This window comes from Panthera onca, chromosome D3 (genome assembly GCF_046562875.1).
Source record: "Panthera onca isolate mPanOnc1 chromosome D3, mPanOnc1 haplotype 2, whole genome shotgun sequence".
NCBI lineage: Eukaryota > Metazoa > Chordata > Mammalia > Carnivora > Felidae > Panthera > Panthera onca.
Genome location: NC_138350.1, coordinates 17185275 through 17210443, shown reverse-complemented (window position 1 = coordinate 17210443; position 25169 = coordinate 17185275). Strand labels below are relative to the sequence as shown.

Here is a 25169-nt window from a genome sequence, read left to right as displayed (position 1 = left end):
CTCTTCGGAGGGTGGGGCCTGGAGGTGTTTACCGAGTGACGCTGGTCCCAGCCAGGACTCACGTTCAAGAACGCACTTTTGTGAGATAAGGGAAGTGGGGCTTGGGGAGACTGAGTGACCTCCCTGAGGTGATGCAGGTATGGCTCCAAGAAGCCAGCTCAGCACCACGAAGCTCCCGGTCTAGGCTCACGCAGGTGTTCACTGGGATGTAACTAGAGGGCGCTGAGGGCGCTGAGGGAAAAAGCCAAAAGGAAAACTCTGGGAGCAAACTCCTCTGCTGGTGCAGTTTCAAGGGTCTTTTCTTCCTGCCCTGCTCTTAATGACGAGCACGAGCAAGGACTGGATTCTGTCCGAGGCACTTCCTCTCGGGTGGCTTCTTCCCCTCTTCAAGTCACAAGACTCTGTGTGTGACAGCTAATCCTCACCATGGTAACAAAAAGCAATGTTACCAACGGGGAATTAGAGCTTCCATCAGGAATGGCCCAGAGTGCGAGCTAAGCAAAGCAGGGTCTCCGTGGGGAGCTCTCCGAGGGCCAGGCAGGCAAAGGCCAGGTCAACTGGGATCGGAAAAGGGAGAGCCCTCCTTGCTGGCTAGGAGGGAGAAGGGGGATGGGCGAGGGAACCGGGGACGAGGACAGACAGCTGTGGTTTGTGGACCTCCTCCTGGGGGAAACACTAAGTGTCGGGGAGGTCTCAGGAAGCCGGTGGAGGGCGGCGAAGAATTGCTCAGCCCTAGAGGCCGACCTACCTGACCCATGACGTCCTCATCGTACGACAGAGTCAGGCCCAGGTCAGCGATGTCCCCTTCGTAACGCTAATGCAACAGAGAAGGGGCAAGTGTTGGGACCCAGGAGGGCTAGGTCCTCGAAGGTCTTAATACTTTCCCTCCTACTGAAACAAAGGGAAAGGCTCCTCACCGCGAGGAAGGGGGTAGAAGCGCCAGAAGGGGACGCGGGGGCCTGTGGTGGCTGCAGAAAAGCCCCTGTCCCACAGTAGGAAACTGCCTTCCACCACCCGAGAGCCCCGAGGCCTTCACTTCACTGCGTTTGCACTGGCCTGCAGCCAGGCCTTCTGCCGTGCCACACTGACCTTAATAGAAGTGAGGTTTTTGTAGAACTCTGAGTCCAGTGAAGGAAGCTCGTCCACGGAGCTATAGAAGACACTGTGGTGGTGCCCGAGCAGCTGGCTCAGGAAGAAGGAGGCGAAGGGCACGTCCACCACAATTCCCTGTGAGAGGAAAGACAGAAGCTTGCCTGTCTGCCCCACGGGATTCCATCTCGGTGACCTCGTCGGGCTGGCCTGGGCTGCAGAGGGGCTCCAAGGGCAGCAGTGAGATCTCTAGCTGCTGCCTAAACTTGCCCGGTGGAGACCAGTACCTCCTGCCACCTGGATCAAGTGCCTCTGGGGGACGTCACAGCACAGCAGGTAAGGGCACAGGCTTTGGAGCTGCAGAGCCCGGGGATCAAATCCCAGCTGCCCAGCTGCCTGGTTGTGAGGACATCGGCTCTCTCATCTGTAAACGGGGCCCAGCATATCCTCGCCATTTTAAGGATTAAATGAGCAGGCTGGAAAGGAAGGGGGAGCACAGGCTCTCACCTGGAGGCAGGGCAGGGGAGAAAGACCTATCTGAGCTAGACCTAAGGAGCACAAGGCCCACAGGTGTGTTCTAGGAAGGGGACACAGAGCTCTCTGGCCACAGCACAGTGTTCGGGGTTGGAAAGGTGAGGGGTGAGGCCAGAGAGGAGGCAGGGCCAGATCAGGAGAGGTCTCTGGAGCTTCCTGGAGTCTGGACTCTATCCCGAGGGCAGCAGGGAGCCCCAGGAGGGCTCTAAGCAGGTTTGCACTTGAAATGGGGAAGGCGCCGGAGGAGGAAAATAGGAGGTGGGGATACAGCAAGGAAACATGCATTACACTGAGGAAAATGGACAGATTATTCTAGGTGGAGAGAAGACGGTGGATCACAGAGATTTAAAAGGGACAGAGTCAATGATGGCCTGACTCAGAGGGCTGAGTGAGTTAACGTGAGTTAACACACACTGCCCCTCACACAGACCCAGCATGTCCCAATTTCTCCCTGTGCTGTTACTGCTGGGGGAGGAGACAGACACTGGGTCCAGGGAACAGGGAGCACATTCCCAGAATGACGAAGGCACGCTTCTCAGCGGGCCCAACTCTTCTGGCGCCTCGTGTTTAAAGGAGAAACATGGCATATGGCCAAGTACATCCTCACGGGATTTCTTCTTTACATGGGAATCACCTGAGAAATGGTGGAAACAGAAGCACAGAAAAGGAGCCCAGGACCCCCAACCAGCCCAGGGCAGGAGGCAGCCTGAGGGAGCTTGGGCAGGGACGCAGACAGAGCACCTAACCGCACCACGGCCAGGGACCGAGGCCGTGGACGGAGGCCATTTACACAGAGAACAAGTATGCTCGGCCACAGGGCCTCTCTCCCTCCCCAGCCCCCGGCTCTGCTTCGGAGGGCAGCCTGGCTTCCCTGGGGTCTGTGACGGGGTGAGAGGGGAGAGCTGCTCAGGCATCTCTGGAGCCCACCGTGAAGGCCACGAGAGCGGCAGCCCACGAGCTCCCACGGCAGCTTTACTTCCTGCCTGGGGAGCCGGACCCTAAGGGCGGGACCCAAGTGCCACCTGGCTTGGCTCATGGCGGACAGGGACCAGGAGTTGCGTGGGCCTCATCTGGAGTCTGCACAAGTCCACACCACCCTGACCCCATGAGACCGAGGAGCCAGGCACCACAGGTGTTTTACCTGTATTAGCTCATTTACCATCTACAGCAAGCCGATAACGTAGCTTTTGTTATCCCTACTTTTTCTGACGCGAACAAGGGCCTAGAGAAATAAAAGCAGGGGCACCTGGGTGGCTCAGTCGGTTGCGCGTTTGACTCTTGATATCGGCTCAAGTCATGATCCCAGGGTCATGGGGTTGAGCCCTGAATCGAGCGTGGAGCCTAAGATATTCTCTCTCTCTCTCTCTCTCTCTCTCTCTCCCTCTCTCTCTCTCTTTTCCCCTCTCCCCTGCTCCTACTCCCTCTCTAAAAAAAAAAAAAAAAAAGAAAGAAAAAAAAAAGGGAAATAAAAGCAACTTGCTGGTGCAATCACACAGCTGGCCAGGGAAGACCGGTCTCAACCAGGAGCTGTGGGCTCTGGAAGGCCCTGCCTTCCTTGCCTTCTGTAGGCAACACCCGGACCCCTGTGGCTGGCTCTGACCCTGTGGCTGGCTCTGAAGCACTCACTCCAATAACAAAAGATTTAAATTTAAAAAGAGCCGTAACAACTATCACACCCCACAAAATGCTGCCCTCCTGGGGACCAGGAGGGACCAGGCCAACCTGGGTTTGAAGTTGGATTCTACGGATTAACTACCACTGAGACTCTGGACAAGTGTCTCAAAGCCTCAGTTCTGTCACCTGCAGGTAAATGGGACAGCAGCAGCCACACCACAGCACTGGCAAGAGGATGAAATGGCATAACGTGTAGAAAGCACCAAGTGTTTCTGTCCAGTAATCTCGGGTCCTGTCCTGTTTCCTGGACTCCATCCTAACGACAGGTCCTTTACGTGGCCGGTCACCAAAACGCGCACGAAGTCCACGGGGATTCTAACATCTCATTTTCCCTTCCAGGGTGATGCTCCTGAACATGCCTACCTCATACACAGCCTTCCCCAGCATCTTGCCCACAAACTCGAAGAGCTGTAGATAGTTCTCATGAATGTAGGACGTGGGTGAAGGGTACAGCCTCTCGTCCCCGCTGGTTGTCTGTGAAGAAGAACGGAGAGAGAGGCAGGGAGGTTAAATGCCTTGTAAAGAGCAAGCCCAGCCCTTCGCTTCTCGTTTGTCACCGAGAACCTGACTGCTGTCAGCCCCGCTCCCGCTCCCCTTAAATACCTTGAACAGATTGAGTGCCGGGTCGAACACCCTCTTGATGATTTCCTCCAGGAACTCCTTGAAAACACCGTCCTGGTCAATGCCTGCCTCGTCCACCCCGAGGTCATTGACGAACTTCACACGGATCACGCCCTTCATGGCGTGCTGGGATAGCTGCCGGAGCTGCTCGTAGCCATCCTGCCGAGAGCAGAGTTGCAGCCCATCAGGAGCGGGAGGACTTCTGCGTAACTCAGGGCTGCCTCCCCAAGGCTCCTGCTCCCGTGTGAATCCTTCCCGGCATAATTGCTAAACAGTTAGGACGCAGGGTGCGGGGCAGGGGGGGGATGAGCAGTTCTCACCTGCTTGTACAAGAGCCTGTTAAAAGGAAAACTCATTTTGGGGATGTGACGCCACTGCTGTGTGGCAAGGGGAGGCTGCCTCTGAGACGATGCAGAGCACCAAGACAGGGAAACCAGGCAAGGTGAGTCGACAAGCTCTCGGCCATCCCATCTCATCCGCACAAAGGATGGAAGAAACTGGGACAAGATCCTACCTTCTATTTTAATGCAAAGAGTAGCTTATTTAGCTCACCGTAAAAATCAGTCAGTGAGACTCATAGATCACCACAAGGTGAGAAAAGTAAGTACCCCCCACTGCTCAACTCCTGGTATCTTTCCCCAGATCAGGAAAGGCCTGGTGAGTCAGTCTGAGGAATTTAGTGCCTGAGGGCACTAGGGAGCCAGAGAAGAGTCCAGGCTGGGGGTGGGGGGGGGGGGGAACGGGGGACGACATGACTGGCTTTCTCAGAAATATCGTTGTTGATGGCACAGCAGCTGGAAGGAGGGGACAAGGGTGCAGGAGTGAGTCAAGGGTGCAGGAATGAGTGATGCTGGGCCCACAGGCAGGGGCAGGGGGGAGGAGAAGCCTGCAGCCAGCCCTCGAGGCATGCAGCCATCTAGTACCCGAGGACACGACTGACTTTAGAGTTCTTGTAATCATCTTGTTTAGTCTGTCTCTTGATTCTAATCTGTCAAGGTCTCCTAGGTTCCTCGCACGTGGACACTGATAAGCTGGCCGCTCAGGTGTTCGTTTCAGAGCAGTGACTGTCAGAAATAGTGCTGGACAGGACAGCGGCCAGGGAGGAGTCTTCTGATCCAACATGAGCCGCCCCGTCATGAGGGAGAAGCCGTCATAGGGGAGAAAGTGAGCTCTTTAGATCCTGTCGCAGAAGGTGCAAATCAACTGCAATATCCCTACGGAGGCCGCCCCACGGGTCTCCCTCTCAGGCATGACTGCAGTGCCGTGAGACGTTCTGCTAACACGAGACAGATCATCTCTATGGCATCCACCTGTCTGCCAGTCTGGTCCCTTGTCACAAAGCACACGAGGCCAGAACAGTAAGACCTGCTTTGGGAAACTCTTGCCACCTTCCTGCTGATCACGTTCCTCTGGTGATGCAAAGGACTGTCCCATGGTGGCTCCCGATCTTATTCTGGAGTGAGGGTCCCAAGTTAGTGAGCCAGTAATAACTACCTCTGAGTGTCTTTGGAAGGCAGAGGACCACGGTTTCGGGTGCACAGGCCCGTGAAGTATCCTGTATGCATGTGGAAGTCTGAAAACCATGAAGTTAGATGGAAAGAAGTGGGAAACAGAAGTCACTGTGCAGCGCCAGCGGCAGCCTTTAAACCACGTGTCTCCATTTGAGATCACCATCTTGGCACAGTCGGGGATGGGTGGAGAATTCCAACATCTTCTTGCTTGCTTACAGGATTTCCTCCATTCTGCTTTGAAATGATGCCTCCTAGCTTTACTTCCCATTAGGAGGGGTGTCGGTATCATGCCGGTTAAACGAGATGGTGTCCTGGGCAAGCACTTAGCACATGGCTGAACACAGGGCAAGTACTTAAGGAATGCTCGCTGGAGTCAAATCTTATTTATTTTTCATTTTTCATTTATTATTGATTGATTGATTGAAAGGGGTGGGGTGTGAGGGGCAGAGAGAGAGAGGGAGAGAATCCCAAGCAGGCTCTGTGCTGTCAGCTGACTCGGGGCTCGATCTCACAAACCACGAGATCATGACCTGGCTGAAATCAAGAGTCGGACACTTAACCGACTGAGCCACCCAGGCGCCCCTCAGTTTTTCTTCACCAGCCCCACGTTGGCCTTTTCTCTGAAGGGCTAGAGAGAGGAATTTGCCAGCTGCCTCCTAACTGCCTGCTGCACCCCACATCCTCTGGGCACTGGCGGCATCACACGAGGATTCAACCTGCGTCTGTCCTTCCTTCCGGGAGGTGGGTCGGAGGAGGGCGTTCCTCTTCTCTACTGCAACTCAAAGACCCTGACCTGGGACGAGAGCTGGCTCCCAGGCACGGCTCTCCCACTGACACCTGAATGAAGCCGACTGTGAATCGTAACTTCTCTGGCCTCAGTTCTGCCTTTGACAGAGTGAGGGGACAGGGCCGGGCAGAATATGGCCAAGGTTCCTCCTGGTTCTCAGATGCTAGGGTCCCGGCCCCGTTCACCCTCTGTGAGGGGACACCTTCCTGCAAAACTTCAGGCTAACACCTGGAAGCGGAGTACTAAGGCAGCACCTTCAGTACACACCACAGAAGAGGGAACCGAATAAAAGCCCGGGATATCCCAGGAGCGGCTAATATCGGCTTTGTGATGCCCCCTTGTGTCCAAATCCAGCAAAGGCCACTGCGCGCCTCTGTTCTAACCACCAAACCACCACAGAAGGAGAATGACTAGAGTGACTGAATATATGACGCTCTCCCCTTCCCAATTCGATAAGAACAACAGTAATCAGGTTCATGACGAGATAGACTCTAATGGAATATGGAAAGGAAAGCGGACTTGGCCTAAAGCCTAAGAAAGACATCCCTCCTCGGACATCCCTGGAGGCTGTGTTGGAGCAAGCAGGCCCAGGGTAACGGGGACGTCAGGGGACTCTCCCATACGCAAGGACGCTTGAGGGAGTTGGGGATTCCGTCATTCTCAGGGCGCACCAGTCTCTAGCACCCCAGACTTCCCGACTGTCAGGAAGTGACACGTCAGGGCTGGCCGCATCTGAGTGGGACCGAAGATGTTAAGGGACGGGGGAGGAGCGTGCAGGTCCGACCGAAGAAAGTGCTGCAGGAGGGAGTTTCCAAACCCACTCGGTCTTTCTCTTCTTGGAGTCAAAGCAAAGCTGGCAAACTGGTGGCCCGCAGGGTGAATTTGCCGGGAAGACCGGTGTTATCTAACCTTCCGGGCACATTACCAAATTCCATTAGCTCCCAACGTAAAAGCTCTGGGGATCTCACACAAAACCCCGCATTTTGGCCTTCTCAAAACCCAGAGCATAGTGAAGCCGAAATCCCCACACAGAAGTAGTCAGGTGGAACTGGGTGGAGGCGGTCTCTTTTAGGGGGCACGTGGTCCCCACCTGCCCACCCCTCTCTACTGCTCGAGAACAATGAGGCTGGACGCCAGGTGTCATTTACCAACTCTCTCGTGGGGTCCTTTTTCTTAAGTAGTGACCTAAACTGCGGGCCGTGTTTCAGAGAGCGCAGGGTGGGGGGAGCCAGGGAAGTGAAGAAGATTCCTGTCGTTCAGCATGCAAACAAGATGCTCCTGCGTGGACACACTCGGCCGGCTTCACCCATTCCCACGACCAGCAGGGTCCCTGTAGGCACTCACATTTCTTACCTCTACTTTCAAGAATGTCAAAACCGTCACCTGGTTACCACATGGTGCCTTTCCCCAGCAGACCCCAGTGTCAGTCACCGGTGGCCGGGGGGGGAACTGAAAGCAGCTCTCCAGGAAGGAGCGTGAATCCCCCAAGGGAGAAAATGAAAACGTGTCGGGAGGAAGGGCTGCTGCCGTGGCCGCTGGCCGGTGGCCGGCTACGTGGCCACGCGCTGTCCTGAGATCCCACGACTGCCCTCCGCTGCGGAACAGGCTAATGAGGAAACGTGGCTGAAGCGAGATAAAAGGCCTGAAGAGCAAGCATGGGCAAATAAACCCAGCCCAGCCTCTTCCAGGAATGTGGGCTTGGGACTCAGTCACCAATTCTACCACCGCTGGTGGGATCCGCACGTTTGGGCAGGTTCCGCACTGCACAACCCTGGGGGAGGGTACGGCACACACAACGCAGACCTCGCAGTTACATACGTTTATTGTAACAACGTTCCGGCAGACGGTAGTTGGTGTCTTGTTCCAACAGAATCAATATATTCTTACAATTTTCTGACATATAGAGGCGACGTGTTCTGAGGACAGGCACCAATTTCTGGCACACAGGAAGCTGCCACATAGCAGCAACTGTGGACCCTGGGTTGGCTGAGGTGAGCCACTTCACTTGTTCCTCCCAAGTTCATGTCTACCAAGAACTCCTAGCTCTAGAATACATGCACTTCCCAGTATGGCTCAGTAAACTTACTACCTACGCTCCAGCCTCCACATTCACAGTTGGGAGTCTGGGCAAAGTGCCTGCCAGGACGAATGGAGTTTGCACAGACACGAGAATGCCTACACGTGGCACTTCCTGCGCAAAGGGGCACAGTGCTCAATGTTCCAGCCCGGGGGACCCGCATGGGGAACAGGAAGGGAAACACTGCACTGCGGGTTCCCGACACCGAGGACATGTTTAATCAAGCGGCCCTTCAGAGCAGATCCCAGGACACATGGCCCCATTCCGCTCCCTAAGTCTCGATTTCGGGGTCAGCAGACCAGGGGGTGACAAGGACAGTTCACAGGCAATAGATCGTCCATTAAAAACCCCCCGTCTCACAGAGTACACCTTTGTGTGATGGGCTTCTCACCTCCAACATGCGGGACCGTCGGATTGTGATGTGGGTGACGTGGGGAGAGGCTGAGCTGGTTTCCACGAGCCCCAGTTTCTCCTTCTCCTTGGTAACCATGTTTCGGAACAGGAGAACTCTCTGAAATGAGCAAAGGTGAGACCGGGAACTGGGTCAACAACGGATGATTCCCTAAAGACACGCTGTACGGGACTAACAAAACGAGTCACGCGAGAGGCCACCACAACGGGACGCTCTGATAGATGCTACGGGTCAGAAGTGTCTGGGGAGAACAGGAGACGTTCCCAAAAACAACCTTGGGAATTAGAAATCTAGCTGAGTACATGCCAAGGAAGAAAGGCCCCAGAAAGAGTGATCTGGCTGCAGCCACAGTCCGGTTAAAAATAGTCTGGAAGCCGGGACGCCTGGGTGGCTCATTCAGTTAAGTATCTGACTTCGGCTTGGGTCATGATCTCACAGTTCATGGGTTTGAGCCACACAATGGGCTCTGCACAGTGTGGAGTGTTTTTGGGAGTCTCTCTCTCTCTCTGCCTCTCCACCACTCGTGCTTTCTCTCTCTCAAAAATAAATAAGCTTTAAAAAAAAATGGGGTGCCTGGCTGGCTCAGTCAGTTGGGCGTCCGACTTCAGCTCAGGTCATGATCTCGTGGTCCATGAGCTCGAGCCCTGTATCAGGCTCCGTGCTGACAGCTCAGAGGCTGGAGCCTGCTTCCGATTCTGTGTCTCCCTCTCTCTGACCCTCTCCTGCTCACACTCTGTCTCACTCTCTCAAAAATAAATAAACGTTAAAAAAAATTAAAAAAAAAAAACAATGGTCTGAGAGAAAATCATTCTCATTCAGTCCATAAGCCACTGTAAAAACCTGGTGGTAGAATAGGTTACAGAGGCTGCTTTATATACCTATGCCTGCTTTAAAGGAAATCAATGTTAGGAGTTAAAAAAGAGAAACATTTCAAAGATAATTTTTTTCACTGTCAGAAATTTCAAAAAATGATCCCACAGAATAAAGGTCCCTGACCTTTTATCAGCCTCCTCTGTGCCCTCAAGCACACCATAGGCCCCCTTGGTGTGCCCCCCCCCCCCCCCCCCCCCGTAATATTTCTCAGTTACTGTTAGAGAAGAACCCTCTCTCCCATGGTCAAGATTCTGATAAGCCCCTTTCAGGAGAGCACGACCCTTGGCCCCATCCTGGGGTTGAGAATCACTGCTGTAAAAGCACTCTGATGATGTCTGCTGAATGAAGAAATAAATCCAATCACTGCTGATTTTGTTTAAAAATAGGAATCCCCTCAAATGTCAAAGGATTTGTTAAATACAAATAAGAACAGTCAGAATGGTTAACAACAACGATGGAAACAAGAGCTAACTATATACAGGAGAGGCTAGTGTGTTTACGTTTGATCATTTCATTGACTACGAAGTTAACACACGGCTGCAGCAGGAAAAGTGATTGCCAACGGCTTCCCGAGGAGGAGGAGGAACGTATCTGGCAGAGGGGTTACTTCTCAGGGGAGCCGCTTGAGGTGGCTGGTTCACCAGCCTAGAAACAAGGACGGAAGTGCTCTGGATAGTATCAGGGTTCCAGGACAACATGGAAAGGAAGGATAGACGGAGCCACAGTGAGGGAGGCTGTGACGGGGACAAAGGGCACTGGCATGTGTCTTGTCTGTGCAGGGGGAGTTGAGACTTCCAGAACAGGTCTTTAACTTGTGTGGGGCCGTGAGGCACGACTGTTTGCTCTCACCCCAAATCTTTAGCATGACCTGAACACGAGGCAGAAGAAAAGCTTCCCAGGGCACCTGGGTGGCTCGGTCAGTTAAGCATCTGACTCTTGACTTAACCTCAGGTCATGACCTCGTGGTCGGGCCCTGAGCTGACAGTGTGGAGCCTGTGCGGGATCTTCTCTTTCCGTCTCCGTCTGCCCCTCCCTCCACTCGTATGTGTGTGCCTCTCTCTCTCTCAAAATGAACAAATAATCATTTTAAAAAAATTTTAAAAGAAGAGTTTCCCACCTGGGTTAATCCCATATGGGGCAGAGACTGCCCACACAGAACTAAAAGTGCAGAGGTGATGTGAGAATGGCAGGAGTCAAGGAAAGACTGTGTGGGGCTCTGGTCTCCACGGGGCATGAAGGGGGTTTGGGGCAACGGTACGCAGCTCTCGATGGTATGAGAGGCCTCACGACGGCAGCAGACATCTGAGAAAGGGTCCTTGTCTCCATTTTGCAGATGAAGACACTGACTCACCCAAGGTCACACAGCTGGTGGACACAGGGGCCACAGTCAAACCCGGGACTCACACACGGGCCACCACACCACAGAGCCACTGCCCACCCCGTGTGGCACCAGGCCTTCCAGGCCAGAACAAAAGAGAAGGTCTCAAGTCCCAGTCCGAGGATGCACTGCACGTGAAAGCGTAAAAGCAACGTAAGAGAGTGCAGAGAAGAAAGTGCTGTGTGTGTGAACGAGGCCGAGCCGAGGCCTTTACAAACTTTGAGGGAAGCAGGAACAGCTTTGTGGGCCACCCACATGAATGAGATCAAGAACAGGGAGAGTTCTGGTGTTTAGGGCAGATGCCATAATGACAGGCGCAAGATTGCGGGCAGGCCTGGAGAGACTATAACCCCCCTGTGCGCTCTGGCAAGAACATGCCAGCGAGAGAGGGCAGTACGTGCCCCCCCAGGAGGGGACAGTGCCTCGCTGCTATGACATACTGAGCGTCAGATGCCCTCCTGTAACTGCTGGGGCCATAAAAGGGTCAGGACAGGTGCCAGGGGATTGGGAAGGGTCCCCACGAGAGGAGAAAAAGTTCCTGAACCAAGGACAAAAAGCTTGGATGGCAATCTTAAGCACAATTCCCCAATTCCCCAAAGAAAAAACACACAGTGAGGATTAGATTATAGCCTGGTCCCCAAGACATGCCAACTAATCTCAGAAGTTCTCAGGCTTCTTGTCCTCAGTACCCCCAGACTCAGTAATGACTTTCACGGCACTCCTAGGTCAAAAGAAATACTTACAGTGCCATCTACGAGGTAGCGAGGGTCCTAGCCACTCGGTAAGTATTTATGTGCTAAGAGCTTCGTATTTTAAAAATACATGCACGTTGAAACGAAAACTGAGTTTTGTTTTTAAAACCCAGTGTAGTGGCATCCTCAAAAGGAGCGTTGAAATCGTGAGCTCGGGCTGGTGCTCCACATGGTGTCCAAAGGATCTCACTGTGCTCTTCTCAAAAACTTAAAATGCCCTGTGACAACCCAGGGTCACCCCAGCAGAGCGCCTGTGACCTGCAGACACATGGAGCGGCAATCCCAGACTACAAGGGATGGGAATGCTATGGTCCAGGGCTGACCTCACGGACACGCGGGGCCAGGGCAGGGTGCTGCGTTTTCAGTTAGACTGCCCCAAACTGGACGAGGCCCAGGCGATGGGCGGCTGGAAGCCACTTCCCCAAGGAGTAGCTGGGGGGAGGGGAAGGATGCTACCTGTGGCACAGAGAAGACCAGAAAGCAAACGAGAGTTGTCTGCACATCTCAGAAGATATGGAGATTCCACTTAGAGTGGCTGTTCAAGGACCAGAGAGTAAGTTACACAGAAGTAAATCAGGTTAAGGTGAGGAAGACCGTCCCATCACTGGGAAGAGTAAAGCAATACAACGGATGGCTTTGCAAGGCTCCTGGCCTTCTACCTGAGGCAAGGTCAGGTGTATTGTTGGAGGCCTCCCACCCCAGACGGAGGCGTTTAGCTAAGTAATCCCCACAAGTTCCCTTCATTTCTAAGAGGCTCTGCTATCAAGTGCAATAAGAATTTAAACAGCCACATCCGTTTGCAAATCACTACTTGAGGGTAAAGAACGGCAACTACGAGTATTAACATCAAGGTCAAAACAATATCAAAGAGCAGCGAGGAATATGTATCTCTGAAAACTAAGGTTCAATGTACAAAAAATGTGACTTAGGCTCTTTTCTAAAAATGTCTTTTGTCCAAAAAGAAAAAACAAAGGGAGGGGCGCCTGGGTGGCTCCATGTGTTGAGCGTCTGACTCTCTCGTCTCAAGTCATGGTCTTGCAGTTCATGGGTTCGAGCCCTGGGTTGGGCTCTGCGCTGACAGCGCGGGGCCTGCTTGGGATCCTCTCTCTCCCTCTCTCTCTGCTCCTCTCCTACTTGTGCTCTCTCTCAAAATAAATAAACTTGAAAAAAAAAGAAAGAGAAAAAGAAAAAGGAAAAGAAAGAGAGGCACACGAAGACCGTAAGAGTCTCTTCTGAAGGAGCACAGTATCATTGCGGGTTCCAGCAGACATTTCTGGAGTGTTCACTACAGACCAGGGACACGGGCAGCACCTTCCCTCATTTCCTGACACTCTGGCCACCGTACCTGACCCTTTCTGAGACTCTCATGTCTCTGGGGTCCGGGACACCACGCTGCTGGTTTCCCTCCTCTGATGAGTCCTCTCCTCATGCTGGCCCTCTTAACAACAGGCCCCTTGGTTGTCTGACTCCACCCGGTTCCCTGACCACCCTGTCCGTGGCCATGGATGCAGTCAGATTTGGGCGCTGTCCACGTCCAGTGTCTCTCTCCAGCCCCACTGTCCGATGGCCTCGAGGAGTGGCGGACACCGCACGCCTGTGCCGCCTGTTCAAAGCTGACCTCCTCTAGCCCGCGCCCCTACCCCAGGGAATGACTCCCCCAAGCGCCCAGGAGCCCAAGCCAGAAGCCCGCCCACCACCTGAATCCCTCCTTTCCTTCTCTGAATGTCTTTGTTCTGACCCTATCGTCTCTCCACTCCCATAACACCTCTGCCTCTAGCTGGTCTTCCGCCCCATGGCCAGAAGGAACCTTCTAAAGCGTAGCTCTGACCAGGGGCCCCCGAAGCTGATAACGCTCCAACGGCTCTGGCCAAAATCCAAGCTCCTGCCCTTGGTCTGCAGGGTCCTTCCAGCTCCAACCCCTATAAACCCGCTCAGCTTCCTGGCTCTCCTTCATATCCTCTGCAGCCAGACCATACGTCGGGCCCTCCATTAGCACCGTATTCTCAACCCCCCGGGCCTTTAACCACTGGAAGCTTCTCCTGACTCCCTTCCCCCTATTGCCAGCTGGGCCTGGCCCCCTTGTCTGGACTCCCCCAGCATCCATCCCTGTGACATGCCCCCCACCTGCTAGAACTGCCAGTGCATACTTTCTGCAGTTTCTGTACTCGGCTTAATACCTGATGTAGATGGAGACCCACTGTGCGCGCACATTTGCGGAGTGAACGAGCTCGTTTCTTTCTTTCCAACTGCTACAGCAAAGGGGGCGAGTCGGGTGCCATGTGGCGGGGCACAAAGATGCACAGGGGCCCGGCTCTGAGAGCAACTCACGTTTTTGTGGGGAACGACATGAGGGACGTACTGCAGGATCAGCTGCGCCCGTCTTCTGTCCTTGTCCAGTTCTTGGAAGAGCACGCTAGGTTTGAGGTCCCTGCAGAAGAAAGGCATGGGTTTGGGGTTATCATAGGACAGCAGCTCTCTAGCGCAGGGGCGGCCAGCTCCAGCTTGCTGCCGTTTCTGTAAGCAAGGTTTCGGCGGAACACGGCCACATCCGTCCACCGCGTACCGTCACTGGCCGCCTTCCCGCCACAATGGCACACTGGGGCTCTTGCAAAGGAGAGCCTCTGGCTGCAAAGCCTAAAATACCTACTCTCTGCTCCGCCAGACCCTACTCTAGTGCCACAACGTAAGAGCCGACGTGTCATTTATAAAAAATGGCAGACATCTTGGGACACCTGGGTGGCTTCGTCGGTTAAGCTTGATCTCGGCTCGGGTCACGATCTCACGGTTCATGAGTTCGAACCTTGAGACAGGCTCTGTGCTTACAGCACAGAGCCTGCTTGGGATCCTGCCTCGCCCTCTCTTTGCCCCTCCCCTGCTTGCTCTCTCTCTTAAAATACACAAACTAAAAAAAAACCAAAACCAAAACAAAACTGCAGACATCTTACACTTAGTTGTTGTAAGTGGATCTCCCCACCCTACCCCCAAAAGGCCAGCTGTAGTTTTCATCCTGCTCGTTCTGTTGATAAAAACCACCACTGAACTCTCATAACCTGCTGCTCAGTTCAGCTACAAGAAGTTTCTTCCCATTTGCTAACCATGCCCTGGCTTTGTCACCATTACTGAGCCCTGACCACCCTCAGGGTGAGCACGTCCTCACAGGCACCAACCGCTGGGCGGTGTGTCCTCCCAGGGGGACAGAGGATGAGGGAGCGATGAAGACCCTTTGGCCCCAGAGCACGAGTCCGGCCGCCTGACGGAGGGGAGCCTGGCCCCCACAAACCCGCTCGCCCGGCCCTGCTCCTCACTTTCGCAGCCAGTGGTCCTCGGGGGCAAAGCGCCGCCGGCAGTCCCTCTCGTACAGCACCATCAGCCAGCCGTGGACAGAATGGAACAGCTCCAAGGTGTCCCCCTTGGCGTTCTCTGTGGGTCAAAGAAATGGGAGAGCTGCAAACACAGAGCTGGTCAGGGCTGGCAAGGAGCCAAGAGGATGGCGCCTTGTCTCTGCACGTCACCAGCCCCCACCAAGGTCTCTGTCTCCCTCACTCTATAGAGTCCACGTGGAATCGACAGAATAAAAGGCGCCCCGGGTACGTTCTGTTTGCAGGACCCTAGCATCTCAGACACAATCACCACTGTCTGCCTCCCACTAGCAGCTGATCCAAAGGACCTTTTTAATCTAAGGAGCTTTGTACCAAGCAAACTGGAAGCACTTCAGGAGGTGAGCTCTGACTTGGAGCGTGCCCTGACACATGTTCTCTTTTCACGGAAATCGACTCAAAGAAGCAAAGGGAGATCCGGGGCAAAATCATCATCGTTAATAATCCTTCACACCTACACGTACTTCCTGAAGGGAGATGTAAAACTTCCACATCTGCACCTACTATCTTAAGAGGCCGCAGACAGGAGAAGTACAACTTCCAATTACGTGAATAAACGTGCCTGTGCAATTGGTTGTGATGGGCGATAAAGCTAGGCATCAGTTGATGTTCCAGACCGTGGCCTCCCCGCGTGCAGCATGACGGCTGGCATCTTCGCCTTACCTACGATCCCATCCCAGATCATCTTAAACACAAAGGAGTTCAGGAAAGAGGAGATGGTGACCAGCTCTTCCAGTTTGAATGAAATTTGTTCTTCGTAAACTTCGATGTCGTCAAGGATCCTAAATCAGATGGAAAATTATTCACAACTTCCCACGGAGGAAAGGGGAGGAACGACGAGATGTGTACCTCTTACTAGACAAATAGAAGCTCACGAAGTAAGCTCTGATGGGTAGGATGTGCTTCAGGAGAACCCGGAGGGGAGAGCAGCTGGGGACAGAGGTGAAGCAAAAGCGACCACGTGCAGATGAGTGTGGAAGCTGGTAATGGGCATTTGAGGGATCCTTCTACTCTTCTCTCCGCTTTCTATTAATTTGAAACTGTCCATAGTGAAAAATTTAAAACCACAACAGAGAGAGGAAAACAACAATAAGCTTCTCTCTGTATTCTCCTTATTCATAAGGATCTGACTGTGACACCTTCTCCATCCATGCCTATCCATGCTTATCAAGAAATCTTGACAGAGAGTGTATGCCCACTGAGAAAAGCTGTAGAATCTTTCCCTGCATCTGCAGCAGCCACTAGTGACCGTTAGTAGGTACCTGAGAAGTGTTTATGAGGGAATGAAAAACGAATGTTTGAAAGAATGTGTGAATAAATGAATTGTTTAAGATACAGCTCTACCTGAAAATCTCCTAAGTCTGCTCCGTTCATCTTAGGGCATGACTCATTCTTGGGTCGTCTTAGACCCAGCCCTTCAGGGTGTCTTACCCTTGCCCTGGCCTCCAACTGCTCACGGAGCACCTCTCTCCGTGGTTCTTACCCAATCTGTCACCTTGTGTCCCTGATCCCCTCCCACCCAATGTCTTCTACCATGAACATAACTGCCTGACGGGGTCCATTCTCATAATTCTTTACCAACCTTTGGAAAAAGTGGAATTAAAAGAATACCAAACACACGAGTAGACACATAGGCTGAAAAAAAAAGCACTGACTGGGACTCACATCTATTAATTCCCCACTCTGAGCCAGGCACTGCACTGAGAACTTGACTTTCCTTTTCTCATGTACTCCCTATCAGATGGCTGATAACCATTTCTACTCTTTGAAGGAGGAAGCTCAGAGTGGTTAAGCAACTCGCCTAGGGTTAGTCGATAATCATGACAAGAACCGCAGCCCGCAGCCCTTCCTAAGTGTCCGGGACTGTGCTAAGCACTTTGTGTGCTTTATCTCCTGCAATCCTTACCACAGAGCCCAGAGACACGTGCTACTGTTGTTCCCGCTTGTAGGTGAGGAAGCAAAGGGTCGGAAAGGTGGAGCCCCCTTGCCCGGGGTGTCTCAGGAAGTGGCCCACCCAGGATTTGCATCCTGGCACTCTGGCTATGGAACTTTCCAGGTAACTACTAACCTAGCGAGGAAATGGTAGAGCAGTGATTTGAACCCAGCTCTGGGAGAATCCCAGAGCCCACACTCAGTGGGACTGAACCAGCTCCCCTGGAAGGATGGAACTAAGAACTGCTGAACCCCAACTATGTGCCACCTACTTTGAAAATGTTTTCTCATCTAATTTTCCTAATGACCCTGCCACACGGGTCCAGAGGATGGCGGCAATCACATCAGCAACTGCTTCCTTCCTGACACTGTCATTGGGCTTCTCCACATTCTGGAGAGGAACTCGGCCCCACAGCAGTCAACCTACGTGACGAGGTGCCGGGAGCAGTCACAGAACAGCGTCAGCATGGCCAAGAGCTGCTTGGACTCTTCGGTGTCATTGTTGAGGCACTCCGAGAAGAGCTTTAACCCTCCGTGGGGCCCCAGCTCACAGATAAACGCCCACAGTTTGGGGAGCAGGTCATCAAGGTAAGTGAGTCCTGGAAAAGGACAGAGAAACCCAAGCTTCAGGTGGGGGCACCATCTGGGTCACGGTTTCTCCTATCCGCTGGGGGAACAAAACACTCCTATTAGTGGACACTTAATGGGTGTGAAAAAAGGTGCAATTACTAAGAAAATCATTATCACCACCGAGAGTGATGATGGCAATAACAGCTACCGTTTAGTGGGTGCTTTCTATGTTCCAGACGTCATTCTAAGTACTCTGCATGCATTATCACCTTTCTACCTTGTGAAACCTAACGTTACCTCCATCTTATAAGGGAAGAAACTGAAGCCTGGAGAGGTTGAGTAATTAGCTCCAAATCACTCAGTCCAATAAGGAGCAGAGCCAAGAAGAGGAACCCAGGTCTGTCTGACTCAGCGTTTATATTTTAAATCTGGGGTCAGCAAGTTTTTTCTGGAAAGGCCTAGAGAGTCAGTACTTTCGGGCTTTGTGGGCCTGGCCTAACACCCTGTCACACTACTGAATGCTACCAGCATAGCACAAAAGCAGCCACAGACAAGATGTAAATGAATGGATGGGGCTGTGTTCCAATAAAACTTTATTTACAAAACCAAGTGGTGGGCCGCATTTGGCCCCTTTGCTGACCCCTGCTTTAAACCATCTTTCTGGCTCACCTACAATTTAGCAAAGCTTTCCTCTTTTCTACTATTCTACCTTTGTTAAAAATGGGAAAGCCATTAACGACTGTAGCAGAGATCCTGTGAAGTGTCACACAAACATTTAACCCTGGGTGGAGAAGACATTTTAGGAACGCTTCCCGATGGCATTTTAGAAATGCTTCCCGATGGCTACAAGGCATCAGACACACAGGCTACGTCACTATCACATTTTAAGTCTATTAGTGCAGCTACTGACTCAGAGAGTCTGGCTCTGAAAGTCCATGCGTCCCTGAAACTACAGTAGGGCGTGTACCTCAAATTATTCCTCATTTTTCACTTTCTGCCAGAGTCCTTATAACCCCCCTCATTTTACAGGGCACTCTGAATTACTCGGTTCTGGACAAAGAACCGCTTCGGGAAGGTATACCCGCCTGGAGGAGGAGGACGATGACAGACTCAATGAGTGCTGCTCTGTGCTTAGACCAGGGTGGCCTGAAGGAACCAGAGAGGAGTGGCCACTTACTACTCCTGAAGGCTGGAGCTCACACTTTCCAAGGGGCAGGACGAGATTACGGAACGCAGACCCCTCAGAATTTAAGAGGAGGTGGAGACAGAGACGGAGTGAGCAGCCGCACTGCGGGGACCACAAATACACTCCCACGGGACGAGAAGGGAAGAGCAACTGCTCTCACATCATGTGAATGGCCCTCACGGCGGGGACGAACATGCTCGTTCCCGGCCTCAGACGCGGCTTCAACAAGGGCTGCGTCCGGCGCGACTCCGACGGCAACGAAGATGCAGGGCCCTGGGGAGCCGGGCCACAGGGCAGCACGTGGCATGCGAGGAGCGGGAGCAAAGCGCGTGGTCTCCCACACTCTGCTTCGCGTGTCGCTAAACAAACAGACCCAATACTCTACCGACGCTTTACGCTAGTTTATCTCCTTCTTAAAAGGATACGTTTTCAAGTCAGCCAAGAGAACTTCTGGGTTCTCTCACTGGGACGAGGAGGGATGCCTGAATTTGTGGTCACCTCAAAAAGCTGAACGCTCACCTCAAAATCACGTCACTCGATACGCTTCTTAAGCCCTCACACTGGGTGCTGGGGCCCTGGGCTCGGTCCGGGCCCCTTTTCGTCTGCTTTTACCCTCCCCCGAGGGAACCTGCCCCGGGCCCAGGGCTTTACACAGCACGCCTCTGCTCGCGCCCCCGCGCGGTCCACTGGCGTGCCTGCCTGGCACCTCGCTCTCCTAACGGCCAGGCAGGACTCTGTTCCCCCAGCCTCCCTCCCAGCGGGCTTCTCCAGCTCTGCAAATGCACCACCATCCACAGGCTGTGGGGGCCAACAACCCGGCCTCATCTTGGAAGCCTCTAGCCTTCACTGCCTCAAATCCAACTGTACCATAGGACCTGCAGACACGACTTCTAAAACACGCCCAGGTGCCCCTGCTTTCAACCCCGCCACCACGCCAGGCCTGTGTTGTCCAAGCGGGAACCACGCTGCCCCCGAGGAGGCCTCTGAGAGTGTCTGGAGACGGGCAGCGTTGGCACGAACGGGGAGGGGAAGCGCCACGGGCATCTGTGATGGTTGGGCCGCTCAACATCCTACAAAGGACAAGACGGCTTCCACCGCCAAGAACTGTCGGGCCCAAAACGCCAGCAGTGCCGCGGCCGGGAAACCCTGCTCCAGTCCAAGCCCACGCTGTCTCATGACATCCACGGTCACAGTGCCCGTCATGATGGGCGCTACATTCTTCCCGTGCCTACAGCTCATCTCCTCATTCTTAGAATCCCTCGGGGAAGAGACCCCGACTGTCTCAGTCACCTCTTTATCCTCAGCCTGGCACACATAGGTGCTCTATCAATACGTGAAGATGAGTAAGTGTGAAAGAGAGAGGCAGTGGCAATTTATGATGTAAAAAAAGGTACAATGAAACAGAAAAGTTCCATATCCTTTACGTAGTCAATGGCTTTACGGCTCACAGACTTCCTGTCCTCGTAAGACCAATTCCTACGAGCAAGTCCTGCGAGGCAGTGGAAAGCCCCCAGTACCCACACTCTTGTGTTCACAGGGGCGGGGTGAGGGGGGCGGGGCGCAGAACTTTCTTCCTTGCTCAGCTAAGAAGGAAAATGCTGGGCAGAGACCCATGTGATGAAGATATTATGCGGCCGATAAAAATGACACTTTGGAAGAACCGCTGACCGGGATAAAATGCTTCTAAAATGATTAATGGAAAGGGCACAACTACGTATTTCAGTCTAAATATATACATACGTGTAGCACACTCAGGCACAGGTGGTTATCTTTGGAAAATGGGATTAAATATGGTCTAGGTTTTCTTTCTTTTCTTTTTTTCTAGTTTTCTATTCAGAAAAACAGTAACTTTTGAAAGCAAATGGCACTCCGTAATGAAAACAAGAGCCAGGTCACAGGAGCAAGCCGGCCACGCCAGGATGGAGGTTAGTGTGAGCCATTTAGCTGAGGTGTATCAACCTTGAAGGGGAATAGCTCAAAAACAGCCTCCTCCAGGGGCGCCTGGGTGGCGCAGTCGGTTAAGCGTCCGACTTCAGCCAGGTCACGATCTCGCGGTCCGTGAGTTCGAGCCCCGCGTCGGGCTCTGGGCTGATGGCTCGGAGCCTGGAGCCTGTTTCCGATTCTGTGTCTCCCTCTCTCTCTGCCCCTCCCCCGTTCATGCTCTGTCTCTCTCTGTCCCAAAAATAAATAAAAAACGTTGAAAAAAAAAAAAAAAAAAAACAGCCTCCTCCAAAATATATTTTCTGAGCTAAGGAAGCCAGAAGAAAATCAGCTTTTTCTAAGAAAAGTCATCCCCCAGTGTTGGAGACGGAAGAAGACGCCTCAGGCCTCCCAACCTGTGAGTATCTGCAGCCGGATCTGGGTCAGGGTCGTCAGCGAGGTCTGGTAGAGGACGCAGATGTTGCAGACCTTCTGGACCTCCGCAGAGTCCACACGCTTACCCCCAACAGGCCTGAGAATATTCCGAACTGATGCGGACTTCTGAAACGCGCGCTTCAGGAGGTCTGGCATGGAGAGGAGAAGGAACGTGTGAGCAGACGCTCAGCCATCTGCCCAGTTTCACTCTGTAAAGAGCATTTCGATAACGTGCCTCCTTTATAGCCAGGGCCGGACAGTGGGGCCACTGCTCTGACTCAAGTTATCTCTCTGGGATAAATTAGAAAAGCATTAACCACAGGCTTTTAGGTGGAACCCAAAGACCTCTTCAGAACATCAGAAGATGTTCCAGAACAAGCCAGGCACGTTCGACTCCTACAGGGGATTCCTTTACTTTGCCACCGGACTTCAGAACCCACGAGGGTAAAAATTCGACCGTACTAGGGGATGATGGGTGAAGGCGGGTGGCCTGGTTGATTCCCAGTTCTCTGTACTTTCAGAGGGGAGCAGCATCAACCTCGAGCACTGATACTTGCTTTGGGTTGTGCTCGAAGGTTAGTTTTAAACCTTCTCCCTTACATTTACATCCTGCTGAAGCGACACTGAGCCCTGCTCCCGGGCAGCTGTGACATGGGGCTCTGCACCACACTGGCTGGCAGAAGAAAAGTCACCCGGAACCTGGACATTTGCCACAGGCAGGTGGCGCCACAGAACTCGGTGTCACTGGCATTTCCCGAACTTTTCTCAGAGTGGGCAAGAACCTTTCCATGGACCCTATGACTGATTCCGCAGTAGGAGCAATGCCAAGGTGGCCTGGCCAGTGACCCAGTGTCCTCTGCATAAGGACCCCCACGTGGGAGACTTTTTCTATGATTAGGAACTCAGAAAGGCTCTACCTCCCTTAAGAAATGAACCTTCTGAGGCATGTGGGTGGCTCAGTCAGTTAAGCATCTGACTCTTAGTTTGGGCTCAGGTCATCATCTCGCGGTTCATGAGATGGAGCCCCACATCGGGCTCTGTGCTGACAGCGCAGAAGCCGGCTTGGGATTCTCTCTCTCCTAAAATAAATAAATAAACTTAAAAAACTGAGGGCACCTGGGTGGCTCAGTTGGATAAGTGTCTAACTCTTAGTATTGACTCAGGTTGTGATCTCACGGTCGGTGGGATCAAGTCCCGTGTTGGGCTCTGCACTGACAGTGCAGAGACTGCTTGGGATCCCCTCTCTCCCTCTCTCACTGCCCCTCCCTCGCTGATGCTTTTTCTCTTTCTTTCAAAATAAATAAACTTAAAAAAAATTTAAAATTTAAGAAACGGGCCTTCCTTCTTCCTGCTAGGGAAGAGTAAGAAAAGATCCCCACCCCCCTTTTCATTTTAGCTACTAGAAATTCAGAGCCAAATGGAAGCCCAGAGACAACCACCATGGCCCTTGTGGCACACCCATCTGTGGACACTCTTCTCTATATACGACCTCGGTTTTGTTCACCTACTGCTACTTCCCTGGTCCTTGTTTTCTATTCCTGAAGATTTTCTATTGCTGTTTTGCTGAATGTGAACTTGGCTTAGTGGTCTTAAAACCCTTGTGGGAGAAGTCCGAGCGTCACAGAAACAGAGGGGAGAAGGCACACAGGGACAGCAGGAGCGGCCCCCGAGCCAGGCAGAGCCACAGGGTCGGCCCCCCCGAGCCACTTACTCTTCACGGGAAGCACGTTCTGGGGGGATGCCAGCTGCGCGTGGGCTGGCTCCTGGTTCTCCAGAAGCTTCTTGTTCAGGATGTCACTGAAGAAGATCCGGATCAGAGGCACCCCCCACAGGAACTGCAGCTGTTTGGTGATCAAGGGCATGGACTCGTTAAGGCTACGAGAGAGCAGGAGACGGGCGCTGTCAGCTCCGCCTGACGGATGGCCGGGGAAAGCCCGCTCAGCTCCCCAGAGGGCCTTCCGCTTGGAGGGGTGGCTACAACCTGCCACTCGACATGGCGAGTAAGAGGATACGAAAAAGGGGGCCTAGATGCATAAGGCACTGGCCTCTTTGCCTCCTCTGCCACCCCACCCAGGCCTCCCGTGCCGCCAACAGCATCCCTGCTCGCCCCAGGGCCGCAGGCTCCACCTGCCATAGTCATGCCCTCTCTCTGTTCTGACCCCACCCCATTTACCATCCAGTCGACAAAAGCCATCTGCCGTCTGCTGCACTGGCCTCTTCTTCACATCCAGCCCGCAGGCCTGGCCCGCGAGTCTCCACGACCCCCAACCTCCTGAAAGTCTCCCCGCTCCACGCCGCAGCCCTAGCGTCAGACTCACACTCCTGAAATCCGCCTTCATCACCTCCCGGCTTAAGAGCCTATGAGGGCTCCCCTGGCTCCCGGCACCACAGTGGAAACAGCCACGACCCATGAGCACGAGCCAGGCCTAGAGGCAGGCCCTTCACGTACCTTATCTCCTTCAATCCTCTGAAACACCACACTCCGAGAGACTGTGAAAATCATCCCCGGGTTTCGGGCAAGGAGAGCAGGGTAAAGGGGCTTGTCCAAGTCCACTCAGAGCAGACCAGGTTGCCCACTGCTGCCCCCCCCGCCCCTCCTGCCTCCCAGAACATCCTTCCTGAGGCCACAACACACCTGCCCCATTCTCCTCAGGCTGGGCTATCACACTGGGGCCCATCACGGGCTGGCCATTTGTCTTTTCAACTGGATGGCACTCTGGTAGGAGGAAAAGGGAGGCTATCCTGGGATTTCCTCCCCTGGCCCTCACTCTTTGTTTCAAGGACATCTGCCAGGGATCCAGGCAGCTATCTGAACAGGAAAAGAGCCAGAAGCTCTAGCCACCTTCACTCCCGAGACCTGCCTCATCTCAGCCCAGGAGGCTTGTTCTGCTTTCAAATCTGTGATGCCGTTTACTTAATCTCTCTCTTTGAGCCTAGCGCTTTTAATGTTTTTGAGTCCTTTAGTTACAAAATTTTAAACTTATATTCCACCTCTTGAAAAGGATCTGAGGTGACCTCTACCCCCTTTCAGTCACGGGGCTTATTTTAATCACCTGCAAAATACGGCAGTCTAGGGAGTCAGGAAAAGTGATACTGAAAAAGAAAAAATAGGGTTGACAGATAAGGTTCACAATTTACTAAAGAATGAAATACAAAATAAATGATCTCAAAAAAAAAACCAACAACAAAAAACTATTGAGTGGTGCCTGGGTGGCTCAGTCAGTTGAGCGCCCGGCTCTTGATCTCGGCTCAGGTCACGATCTCACAGGCTGTGGGTTCAAGCCCCACATCGGGCTCTGCACTGATGGTGTCAAGTCTGCTTGGGATTCTCTCTCTCTCCTCCTCTCTCTCTGTCCCTCCCCCACGCATGTGCATCCTCTCTCTCAAAATAAATAAACTTAAAAAAAAAAAAAAAACCTGTTGATATTTACAGGTAAAAAAAAAGAAACTGAAGGGACGTTCACACGGTTGTCTCTGGGTAGTAGCACAATGGGATGGTTTTTTTTCTTTTGGTCTTATCTAGATTTTATCCAGTGATATATATTACTTTTGCAACCAGAAACAAAACAACAGAAGCCGGAAGAAAGATGGAAGAAAGAAGGGGGAGGTGGTGACAGACAGGCAGGAGACAAGAAAGGCAGTGATTTGCCCTGGGACTTACCCATAGTCCACAGATTGGGAGAACCAGCCGAGGACGGGGTGCCAGTGCGTCAGGTTGGATTTCTTCTGGGACACATACTTCTGACAGTAGCACAGCATCTGGGTGAGCAAACTCACGAACCCATCCGTCTCTTCCTCTAACACCTTGGGGCTGAGGGAGCCCAACTGCAGAAGGTTGCCTGCAAAGAGAGAAGGCTGAGTGCAAGGAGCCCGGGCAGACCCGCTCCGTCACCTCGCAGCCCCACTCTCCGCCTGGGGCTCCCGCAGTCATGTCCACGTGCAGGAAGAAATCCCACGTGGAGAGGCACCTGGCAGCTGGCAGTGCTGGGGCTGCTCCGTGTCGCGCCTGGCTTCAAACCCTGGCCCTGCCACAGAGGAGCT

The 25169-nt window shown here is 53.0% G+C and overlaps 1 protein-coding gene across 7 annotated transcripts in view; it reads right to left on the bottom strand.

Annotated features, from left to right (window-relative positions):
* Window positions 1-25169, bottom strand: part of UBE3B (ubiquitin protein ligase E3B) — a 52482-nt gene that overhangs the window by 10440 nt on the left and 16873 nt on the right. For all 7 annotated transcript variants that reach the window (XM_060612510.3, XM_060612509.3, XM_060612512.3 and 4 more), the window contains 12 exons: window positions 24790-24967; window positions 22840-23003; window positions 21110-21277; window positions 17445-17616; window positions 15749-15867; window positions 15014-15128; window positions 14037-14136; window positions 8685-8804; window positions 3901-4077; window positions 3661-3771; window positions 1090-1227; window positions 749-814 (listed from right to left, as the gene is read on the bottom strand). In XM_060612510.3, the coding sequence (XP_060468493.1) occupies window positions 749-814; window positions 1090-1227; window positions 3661-3771; window positions 3901-4077; window positions 8685-8804; window positions 14037-14136; window positions 15014-15128; window positions 15749-15867; window positions 17445-17616; window positions 21110-21277; window positions 22840-23003; window positions 24790-24967 (1628 nt within the window). The remainder of the gene's footprint in view (window positions 1-748; window positions 815-1089; window positions 1228-3660; window positions 3772-3900; window positions 4078-8684; window positions 8805-14036; window positions 14137-15013; window positions 15129-15748; window positions 15868-17444; window positions 17617-21109; window positions 21278-22839; window positions 23004-24789; window positions 24968-25169) is intronic.